The sequence below is a fragment of the Solanum tuberosum genome, unplaced genomic scaffold (assembly GCF_000226075.1).
Source record: "Solanum tuberosum cultivar DM 1-3 516 R44 unplaced genomic scaffold, SolTub_3.0 scf00130, whole genome shotgun sequence".
NCBI lineage: Eukaryota > Viridiplantae > Streptophyta > Magnoliopsida > Solanales > Solanaceae > Solanum > Solanum tuberosum.
Window position 1 is genome coordinate 1,044,333 of NW_006239060.1, and position 10,174 is coordinate 1,054,506.

General features: G+C 36.0%; 1 protein-coding gene across 2 annotated transcripts; it reads right to left on the reverse strand.

The window, feature by feature from the left end:
- Nucleotides 1-733: 733 nt before the first annotated feature.
- Nucleotides 734-9,952, reverse strand: LOC102597558 (uncharacterized). 2 transcript variants are annotated; one of them, XM_006351608.2, is made up of 5 exons: nt 9,706-9,952; nt 5,579-5,751; nt 3,063-3,246; nt 1,243-1,352; nt 734-1,154 (listed from the first exon to the last, which is right to left on the reverse strand). In XM_006351608.2, exons 1-5 carry the CDS (start codon nt 9,775-9,777, stop codon nt 1,073-1,075), a joined length of 621 nt encoding a protein of 206 aa, XP_006351670.1. In that variant the 5' UTR covers nt 9,778-9,952; the 3' UTR covers nt 734-1,072. The 2 variants fall into 2 exon arrangements, with proteins under 2 accessions (XP_006351670.1, XP_006351671.1); XM_006351609.2 differs by having other exon boundaries at nt 1,243-1,349; nt 9,706-9,951.
- Nucleotides 9,953-10,174: the final 222 nt, after the last annotated feature.

Below are 10,174 nucleotides of genomic sequence, written 5' to 3' on the forward strand. Positions count from 1 at the left end.
GTTACGTATACGTGAAATTACCCTCCTTTTAACTCCTTACACCAGCTATTTATTGTTTTTTAAATACTTAAATTTGAGTTTCATATCGTATGTGATACAATTTACGAGTTGATCAATTAGAGATAGTTGAATTTGTAGAAGTTGATATGGAAGGCCAGGGAGCTAAAATTTGTTTTCATTGAATAATACCACAAAGAGTTGGTAAGGTAATTTTTCAGGTGGAGGGGTCGGCAATCAAACAAAACAAAAGGAAAGGTACACCTCTCGTAATCTCTTCCAATAGGGGGCAGAGGGTCAGGTCCCAATTCGAATGTTGTGTCTCAGATCAAAAGTTTGGGCCAGGTCCTAGGTCAGATCTCACGATCGCATCTTGAATCGGTCATCGAGGTCAGATCCTGGATCGATTATCGAGCCAAAAATTATTTTCCTAAAAAATATTTTCTACTCGCTAGCCAAAAGATATTTTCTAGAAAATGTTTTTCCATTCACCGACCAAACACAAAAAAATATTTTCAACTAAACATGAGAAAATAAATTAAAATTCAACTTATTTTCCAAGATATGATTTTCTAGAAAAAACATTTTCCTTCATACCAAACACACCCTAAATGTATTCAAGTATTAATGTTCTTATCGTTGAACCTATTATATTTTCAAGGTTATGGATTCATATCTACTCTTTACCGCGACTTTAGTATAGTTCAGACAAATGGAAAGAAATCACTCAAAATAATTTCTCAAGTTACTGCAACAAATAATCCTCTCTTTGTCAATTGGCTTCTTCAGCCTGGATGAAAGTGAATCAAATTGAAAATCTTTACAGGTTGTCCCAAACTTGCATACTACAGCTCCAGCTTTGAAATGCATCCTAAATAGAACTGAAGACCTCAAAGTTTTACAGTTCACTCATTAAGAGGAAAGATCATCACCTGGGAAAATGTACCAAAATCACTAATACAACTTTATTTTTTTTCCCCAATGAATTTTGCTCAGATTAATAAGAGGAAACAAGAAAGGGAGGGTACAACCAAATCAGTAATTCTAGGAAAACCTTTCACATCCAAAGCATAACCTATGCTTTGTGACTTTTTGCCATCTCATCAACATCCAGTTCTACTTCTAGGACTGGTGAATCCAAATCCATGCTAAACTGACTGATAAAGCAAGAGACGAATAAATCATGATCAGTATGAAAGCTCTATTTGATGCATAACGAAGCAGATTAGCAATGACACAACAAACCTGTTGTTAACAGGACCATGATCTACTGCCGTCCTCAGGCAATATATAGCTCTGCCAACTATGTCTTTTAAGGAAACAGGGCCAAAAGTTCTGCTATCTTTGGCTTCCTGCTATTGAAGAGATACGGAAAATATCTAGACTTGGTTAATATTAAGATAAAAAAATATATTTGCACAGTTGTTATCCTTCCCTAATGCATGAGTAGGAAAGCCCAACAATTACTATAAATATGGACAGCACAGTGCTGTATAGCTGATAATGCTGAAAATTTAGCTCAAGTTTTATGAATTCCATCAAACAATTATTTCATTTAATAAACTTTACCTCTTCACCATAATTCAAGGAGTTCTACTATTTGAAAATGCTGAAGTTTTAGGTCAAAACATGCACATCCAATAAGAGGTTTGTTCAGATTTACTACTCACAATATGCAAGTGCCTTACAAGAATCTGCAGCGAAGGGTAAGCTTAAACTAATATATAAGATCACCGGTAAAATAAGGTTTCAGTTATGATGAAAACTCTAAAGTTATAACACATATCTAGACTTTATGATACAATTTTTGCTGCAAATAAATTGTATCTACTATGCAGTGAGTGAGTAATCAAGACTCCGATCAGATATGCAGAAACTTTAAGTATACAACAAAAACATGATGCTCACAAGTCAGAGAAAATGATCAAAATGGTCCCTAATGTATGGAGATTACTTTATTTTGATCCTTAATATATTCCACATGATCAATATAGTCCTTAATATATTATAAAAGGTACTCAATTTGGTCTTTGCCCTAAAAGTAACACATCCATCCGTTAAATTTAACTGATGGCCCCACTAAAATATAAAATACCCAAAGCTCCCTTTCTCCTTCGTCAACTGAAAAGCTTTAGCCTAATTTTTCCCTTTTTCCTTCTCCCTTCTCTGTTCTCCGGCGATCACAATGTTCTAAGTTATTGTCGCACCGCCGCTAGTCCACCAGCCAGCCGCTGCTCTCCACTTCCGTCCCTCCTCCACCCCTCCTCTGTTCCTTCTGTTCTAGCCCTAATTCAAAGATAGGATTTCTAAAAAAAATTAAATTTATTGTTTAGTTAGAAAATTAGTTTGTTTTTGACATTGTTAGGCAACATTTTTCAGCTTTTTAAATTTGCTACAAGGGGCTGATGAAGCATCAACCAAGCAAATTTCATGTTGAAGGTATTGTGAAAACGAATTCACAATTTATATAACAAGATCAAACTCGGTCCTTAAACTTTTATCAAAAGCAGAACTCAATTATTTGAACCAAATTTTTGAGATGTAATAGTCTTAAAAGTGGAAGAGGGATCCGACTGAGGCAAAAAAAAATGCACAAGTTCTCTGAAACAGAGCTTTTGATGGGAAGACATAGAGAATGAGGGAGAAAGTAAAGCTTTTGGCTATTTTATTTATTTAGTGGGGTTGGTGTTAAATTTAACTGAGGGATCTGTTATTTTTAGGGTAAAAAACCAAAATGAGTACTTTCTATGATACATTAAGGACCATATGGATCATGTGAAATATTTTAAGGATCAAAATAAAGCAATCCCTATATATTAAGGATCATTTTGATCATTTTCTCTCACAAGTCATAACAGATAATGAAACCCAATACAAGGATGATACAACATATTGTGTGGGATTATTGGACTAATATCATACTACAATAAGCACAATATTCTAAAATTGTAACATAAAGTGCAAAGACAAGTTCCACGATTTGCACAAGAGAGGATTTGAGAGAATACAGTCAAATGATATCTTATTCCGGAGGAGAAAAGCAATCTATTGTGAGGATCATATACCTTAGGTTTCACATTTTCGTTATCAGCCAGCACCCAACATTGATCTTTTTCGAGGACAAAAGGCTCATCCTTTTCATCGGTAGACACCATCTCATAGCCTTCAATTGCAGCCAATCTACGGACAAGGTAATCCTCTGAGTTTATAGGGTCCTTGAGAAGCACAACATCCCCAACAAATACTTTCCTACGAAAATTAGAGACATGAAGTCAGTAATAGCAAAGAACAACATATGCAGAGACAGATCCACATTATTGCTACCATCAGAAGGAAACCAACAAAATAAACTAAATCAAAGAGGCGAAATGAAATGAGAAGAAACAATAAGATAGCAGTGCCATCACCTCCATCTATCAATTTATGTCGGTAAGATTTCCTTGCATATCACATTTTCCAGGAAAAAAAAGGAAAACAGGAAGACTGCACATCACTCCAAATCATATATGCCATTGGATCCCCAATTTTAGTCAATAATTAGGCCAACAACATATGTTAAAATCTACCCAGCTGAAGACATAAACCGCATCATGTTTGACACAGAAAACCTCCAGAGAAAGGGGGTTTCACTGTGCAGCAAGTGCTACATATGCAGTACTAATGTGGAAGGACAATGACCAGCTCTTTCTACACTACAAAAAGTGACTGGACATCTGTGGGATCTATTACTGCAGATATTTGGGTAGAGTTTGGTGATGCATAGATCTCCTAAAGAACTGTTTTGTTGCTAGGAAGGCTGCAAAGCTAACAAAGGAGCCGAAGATTATTTCTAATACCATTCCAGATTGCATTGTTTCTGTATCGACAAAAGGCACCAGAGATGTTGCGAAGGAAGGTCTATGGATGTTCAATCTTTGAATTTCAAGTGCCTTAGTGATGTAAAATAAAATACAAGATAGTGAAATTCAAGAGATAGCTAAGAAATCGAGGGAAGATATAGAAGAAAAAAGAATAATCTTGAAATTGACGTAAATTAGAGACCAACAAGAATATAGATCCTCTAATTTGAACAAACAACTACAAGATTAAATTCAAGGGAGAAGAGGATTAAACTAATACATGAATAATCTCACCATGAAATATTCAAAAGCGATCCAATGTAGAGATAAAGGGATAAAACCCACAAAACTCACTAAAAGTGTTCATACATCAATATTGTCTAAGCAAATAATCTCCATCCTATTCTATTTATGCTAGTAGGGTTAACTAAGATTAAAAAAAAACATAAATAACCTTAATTACATGTACATCATACTCTGATCAAAAGGACCCTAAAACATAATATTAATCTTTTCTTGTATTAGTTCTTGGTTTCCATACTCTCTTGAAACACTCTTAAGTTCTTGATAAGTAGAAGTTCTTCCATGTCTTAATTTAAAAGAAAAGAAGTTCTTTCATGCAATGAGTACTACCCGGACTTGCATAACTTAGTTTATCGGCATCTAGCTTAACTCACTTTTTGCAGGATGAGGATAGCTGTTAGAAGTCATCGACTCTTAATTGAAAGAACACTTGTGAAGAATGGATACCTTTTTGTAACACCAGAATCAACTTGGTACCAGGCATTTGTTTCAATCGAATAAAGATGTTTGCTAATTGATTATTATTATTTTTTTAAAAAGAGAAGAGGTAATCAGTTAATTAGAAGCCATATTTCTAAGATTGTAAGTTTTAACTTGTGCCAATGATGTTGTATCCAAGCTTGATGTCCTTTCACAGTTACTGGTAAAGACAACAGTGTGATCAATGATCCATAATGCAAAAACTAATAAGCTTTGACATTACCACGAAACCATGTTATCAAAATGGACTTAAAAAGGAAGATCCGAACTTTACTAGGTCATGGGACTGGCTGGACATCCAAAGCTACTATAATAGAGTTTCACAAATAATCTGAAGCAAGGGGTGGTGCAAGCATAACTGATCTGATAGATGATGGGACGAAGATAGAATACATACAACAAAAAGGATTAAGTCAATTTGAGCTGAGTAACCATACAAAACGGAGGTCAAAGAACTCTATATTATACCTAAAGGTGTGGCCTAGCGATCAATAAAGATGGAATCAACCAAGAAGGTTCAAACCTCAACAAAGCTAATTAGGAAATTGGGTAATTTTTTCCCATTTGTCTAAACGTCGATGGCCAGAGTTACCCAGTAGGTAGCAGGTACATGGAGGATTAGTTGAGGTGTGCAAAAATTAACCTAGACACAACATTAGCTACAAGAAAAAAATACTCCCTACAATACTACAAACCTAAATAAGTACAGTTTTCTCTTGTACAACTACAAGAAGAAAATCTCAGTTGAAAATGCCAGAAAATTATAAAAGAAAATAGTAACAAAAAAACAATAAATAATAGTAAGACAATTCTCTGTTGCTTGTTAAAAGATTAGTCAAGTGAAGATATTAGCAATAAAAGGAATTAGTATAAAGCAACAATGTATTCCAGCACTAAAGTAGAGAAAAAAACCACGCATAAGGTAATTGGTCACATAGTTGCATCAAAGGAGAAATTACTTTGGATCAACCCAAGGTATCTTCCGAACAAGAAGTGTGACGCCCTGATCTCCTAGTGTTGGTGCCATCTCCTCTCCCTTGTTATAGTGCAAGCATGTCAACTTGCCCTGAAAGAAGTTCTTCCATATGGTATCACCTAATTCTCTATCTGTAATTTCACCTCCTTTGTAGTTCTGCATAGCATTAAAATTCAGTTAAGCTCTTTCCTTCTTCCCCTGCAAGGGGGGTGTACTCAAGAAGTAAAGGCAAGTAAACACAAGTGTAAAATATAGAAGCTTGCTTGATTTTAAGTGCAGAAAAGCAGATGATATTTCAACATGTCAAAGCTTGCTTGATCCCATACAGCTTGTGTCTTTAACTTCTTACTTAACCTAGCGACAGTTATTAGAATGTTTTGACTTGCATGTTGTACCTTATAAGTAGTAAGCTTTCCTAGATTAAGTTGGTTCGTCATTCCTTTTAAGTTAGGGAAGGTTTGGACTCCATCAGTATCATTACCCTCCATTCAGAATTTGTAGGCTAGTGATTATAGGATTCTAACAATAAGTCAATAACAAGACATGCATTATTTACTATTCCTCTCTGTGCTGGAACTCAAGTTTCAAATGTTGAGCACCAAGTTCAAATCTCTGCCAAGACATTATTTACTAAAATATTTGGGTTGATTTTACATGTAGATAAAGTTAAGAAGGTAATTACTGATTTCAAGCTATCGAAGGAATACTTTTCAACATAGAAAATTGCATCTTAAGTTAGATATCAGTCACACTGTCACACCATATTAGAGGAATTCTTAAACTAAGTTTCCTTGCTTCTTTTGGATTAAAATAAATGGTTGTTGGTGTTGCTTATAATTTGATTGCTCTGAGTCAAACCTATATGCTTTCTTGTTGTGCTGTGATTCTTGCAAAATTACCTCATACTCTCGGTAATTCGGTTCAAATATTCTTATATAGCAACTCTTTTTTTAGTTAAACCATCTCAACATATAGAATGATAGCAGAAAAAATATACAACTACTCAAGATTCATGATTAGTGTCAAGAGGAATCCAAGGACAAAGTCTAAGATAGAGAGAATGAAAGTTGTTCCAGAGCCTGTTTCTGGAACTATGTAGTCGAACTTAATTTTCAATAAAAAATTTGAAAGAGCAGTATCCCTTAGTAGGGTTTGTTAAATGAAGTAAGAGATTTCATTGATGGCGTCCAAAAAGTAAAAAAGCTAATAAGTACAAAAGAGAGTATGTCAGCACCACTACAGCAAAGGCGATGCTAAGATCAGGGAGCTAACAAAGTCCAAAAGATTATTACGGGAATTTACCAGGGATTGGTTAATACAACTAAAAAAGACACAGGAGACACCTAGCCTTAAGGGACTGATTTGGGCTTGATAGTCCATCAACTATCTGCAGTTTCTTCCTGTGCAAGAACACTAAAAAATACAAGTAGGGATCGTTCTCCAGATTATCCTGATGGCTCTACCAACTTTCCAAAAAGCCCAGCTTAAGAGGGCCACTTTGCATTAATGAAACCTACCAGTTATTATTACTATGAACTAAAAGGCCAAAAAAATGGATTTAGAAGGTGATTACAGCATGACCCAATTGAGCCCAAAAGGTAAGTAGACCATATTCCAGAAATCTGAACTTCTATAGCAATTGCACAGTGGAGAAATAGTTGGTTGCTGATTTTGATATCTTTGTGAGATATATAACATCTATTAACAATCTGTCTATTCCTTTTGCTTAGATTGTCCATGAGCCAAGCCAAGCTTAATAGATTGACAAATAACCTCAATTGGCAGTTGAGTTTTCCAAATCAACTTACAGAGCCAATTGTCAGCTATTTCATTTTGAGCACAAGCATGTGAGCTGCCTTTAGCCTTTCATTTACCGAGTAAAATCCTTTGTTTGTGTCGCCTCATTTTATTTTGTCAACAGACAACTCAATGATTGGTGCAGTTGTTCAGTCTAGCAAGCAGGACAAGAAGATTTTCCAATTCCCAATCATGCACATTTCTCCGGAAGAGTAGACTCTAGATGTTGCTATCTCTGTTCTATGAGATGAAAGAGTCTTGATCATAACAGATCTGGAAAAGGTTAGGATATTCCTCCAGATGAATTGACAACAATCTGTCCTTCCTAAATTTGTTACGGAGACCATTACCTACCTTGAAAGAGATGTTCCAGGAGAACCTTTCGGGGTGGCCCAGTGGTTTGGGATTGGGACTTCCATGTTGGAGGTCTCAAGTTCGAAACCCCTTGCCAACGAAAACAAGGGGTTTGCCTTTTGGGTCGAGCTCGTCACACCGGGCTTGCCTAGTGCGGGTTACCTCTCCTATGTGGTTTGCGAGCTATTGCATAGGAGCGGGGGTTTACCCTGTGCGCACCCAAAGGGTAGCGGCTGCGGATTTCCCTTGTCATCAAAAAAAAAAGAAAAGAGATGTTCCAGGAGAATTAACCCCAACTTCCATAGACAAATGCCATGTCGGGTATTTGATGGTTTGGTGTACCATTGACTTTGAGCTCTACGATTTGTCCTTAAAATCTCTTTCCAGAGACAAGGGTCCTCCTGAATATACCTACATAGCCACTTATTATCATGCATTACTATGAGTAGTCAGATCCTTAAAGCTCAGACCACCAAGGCATTTTGGTTATGCGACTTTAGAACAATTGACCAAGTGAAATCTTGCACCTTGCTGTTACATTCGCATAAAAAGGTTCACCTGATCTTGTCCCATTGTTTCTGCACCTTACTGGGAATGGGGAAGAGTGCAGGTGGGAATGTTGTTCAGGACACTATTAGTAAGTGTGAGTCTACCTCCCATTGAGAGATGCTACATTTGTCAAGTAGGCAACGCTTCTGCCAAACTTCTCAATTATACCATTCCAAATTTTTGTTGTCCCGCATTTAGCACCAAGAGGGAGCCCAGATGTGCTGGTGGGAAAGAACCAAAACTACAACATAATATTCATGCCAACCCATTCAAATTGGGTATATCATTGACTTAGATGACACTTTTTAGCATGTTAATGTGCAGTCCTAACAAGCTTCAAAAATGTGGAGAACAAGGTTAAGTAGAGAATCTTGGATTTTTCTACACCACAAAAGACCAGTGTATCATCTGCATAGAGCAAACGAGATGCTGATGCTGTATTCTCCCATAAAACCTACATATAAGCCCCTTATCTATTGCATTTGTTTGGCTATATCAAGCATTTTCTAAGGCCCTCCATAGCCAGAATAAAGAGGAAGGGAGAAAGGTGATCACCCTACTTCAGACATTTTGGTGTTGAACCCCCACCTCATCCCACTCCCCAATGGACTTCTACTGATTAGATGGAGTATTTAGCAGTGCGAATTTAGAACTTTATACACTTGATCCACCTTTCACCAAATCTCAATTTCCTTGACATTATCATAAGAAGGACCAGTTGAGTTGATCAAAATATTTCTCAATATCTAACTTGCAAGTTCATACCATAATATTTCCCTCTCCAAATTGGTATGAGGCCAAATACCCCGTGTGTTCACACCACCTGAAGGAGCCTCTTGGCTCTTAGGTTGGAATACAAAAAAACCCAGCTTAGTTATAGGTTTTGTTGTCCCCTCCTCAAAGAGCAGGATACTTAAAAGAAGTACTAAGATTGCAAGCTTTAGATTCCCAAACATTTAATCCAGAACTCTGTACTAAAATTGTTGCATACTAATTTTAGCATTTTATGAAGATTCCACAGCCGACATTAGGCTGAAAGAAATCATATCAAATGTATAAAGTCAAGAGACTTCTGGTTTGGCACAGGAATAATATATCCACGAAACAAGATGGTAAAAAAAAGCTTTCCTTTCCATCAGCCTTGATCAATACAAAAAATCCAGATGGAAACTCAGTAAGCAATAAACTATAAACTCATAATTTCATATTAAAAGCCTCCACGCCCTTTAATTTCCTCAAAGACCTAATCTTTTAGACAAAACCACAAAATCCTTAAGCCTAAACCACACATATTTGCTATATCTAGATAAAAAAAAACCTCCCGGCGATTCAATACAATGAACTCTATAATCATAGTATGTAAATAATCAAGTGTGATTCAAAATAGAAGAAATAGGAAAAGAAGATGACCTTCCAGCCAATAGAGGCAGAGTATTGAAGTTTTCCGACTGCGTATCGGATCCAAGTTGCTGCCGAAACCATGGCTGAATGGGCTGCCGTCGTCTTTGTCACCGGCGTAGAGTTTTTAGTATTCCCCTCTCGTAATTTCTTAAACCCTCATATATCTGTTTTCTTATTAAATGTTTTGTTTTTCTTCTAATTTCTGCTAAGTAGAAAAGATTAAGCTGCTAAACCTTGTTGGGTACTGATGTGTAGCGCCTATACGCCTCTAACACATTCACCTAATCACCTTAAAAAAAATAAAAAAAATAAACCTATACTAATTGTAATGTGTCACGAGCTTATTAAAATGACATAATTACCCCTCAAAACTAGATACAAAATCAAGTCACAAATAATTTTTTATTTATAAAATTATGTGAGGTACATTAAAAAAATTACAATGTGTCTCATTAATTAAAGAATTTATTAGTATTAT

Coding starts and splice junctions, on each gene's coding strand:
- LOC102597558 (XM_006351608.2), bottom strand. CDS start 9,777: ATGGTTTCGGCAGCAACTTGGATCCGATACGCAGTCGGAAAACTTCAA. Junction 5,752..9,705: donor CTGCCTCTATTGGCTGGAAG/GTCATCTTCTTT, acceptor AATGCTATGCAG/AACTACAAAGGAGGTGAAAT. Junction 3,247..5,578: donor ATACCTTGGGTTGATCCAAA/GTAATTTCTCCT, acceptor TAATTTTCGTAG/GAAAGTATTTGTTGGGGATG.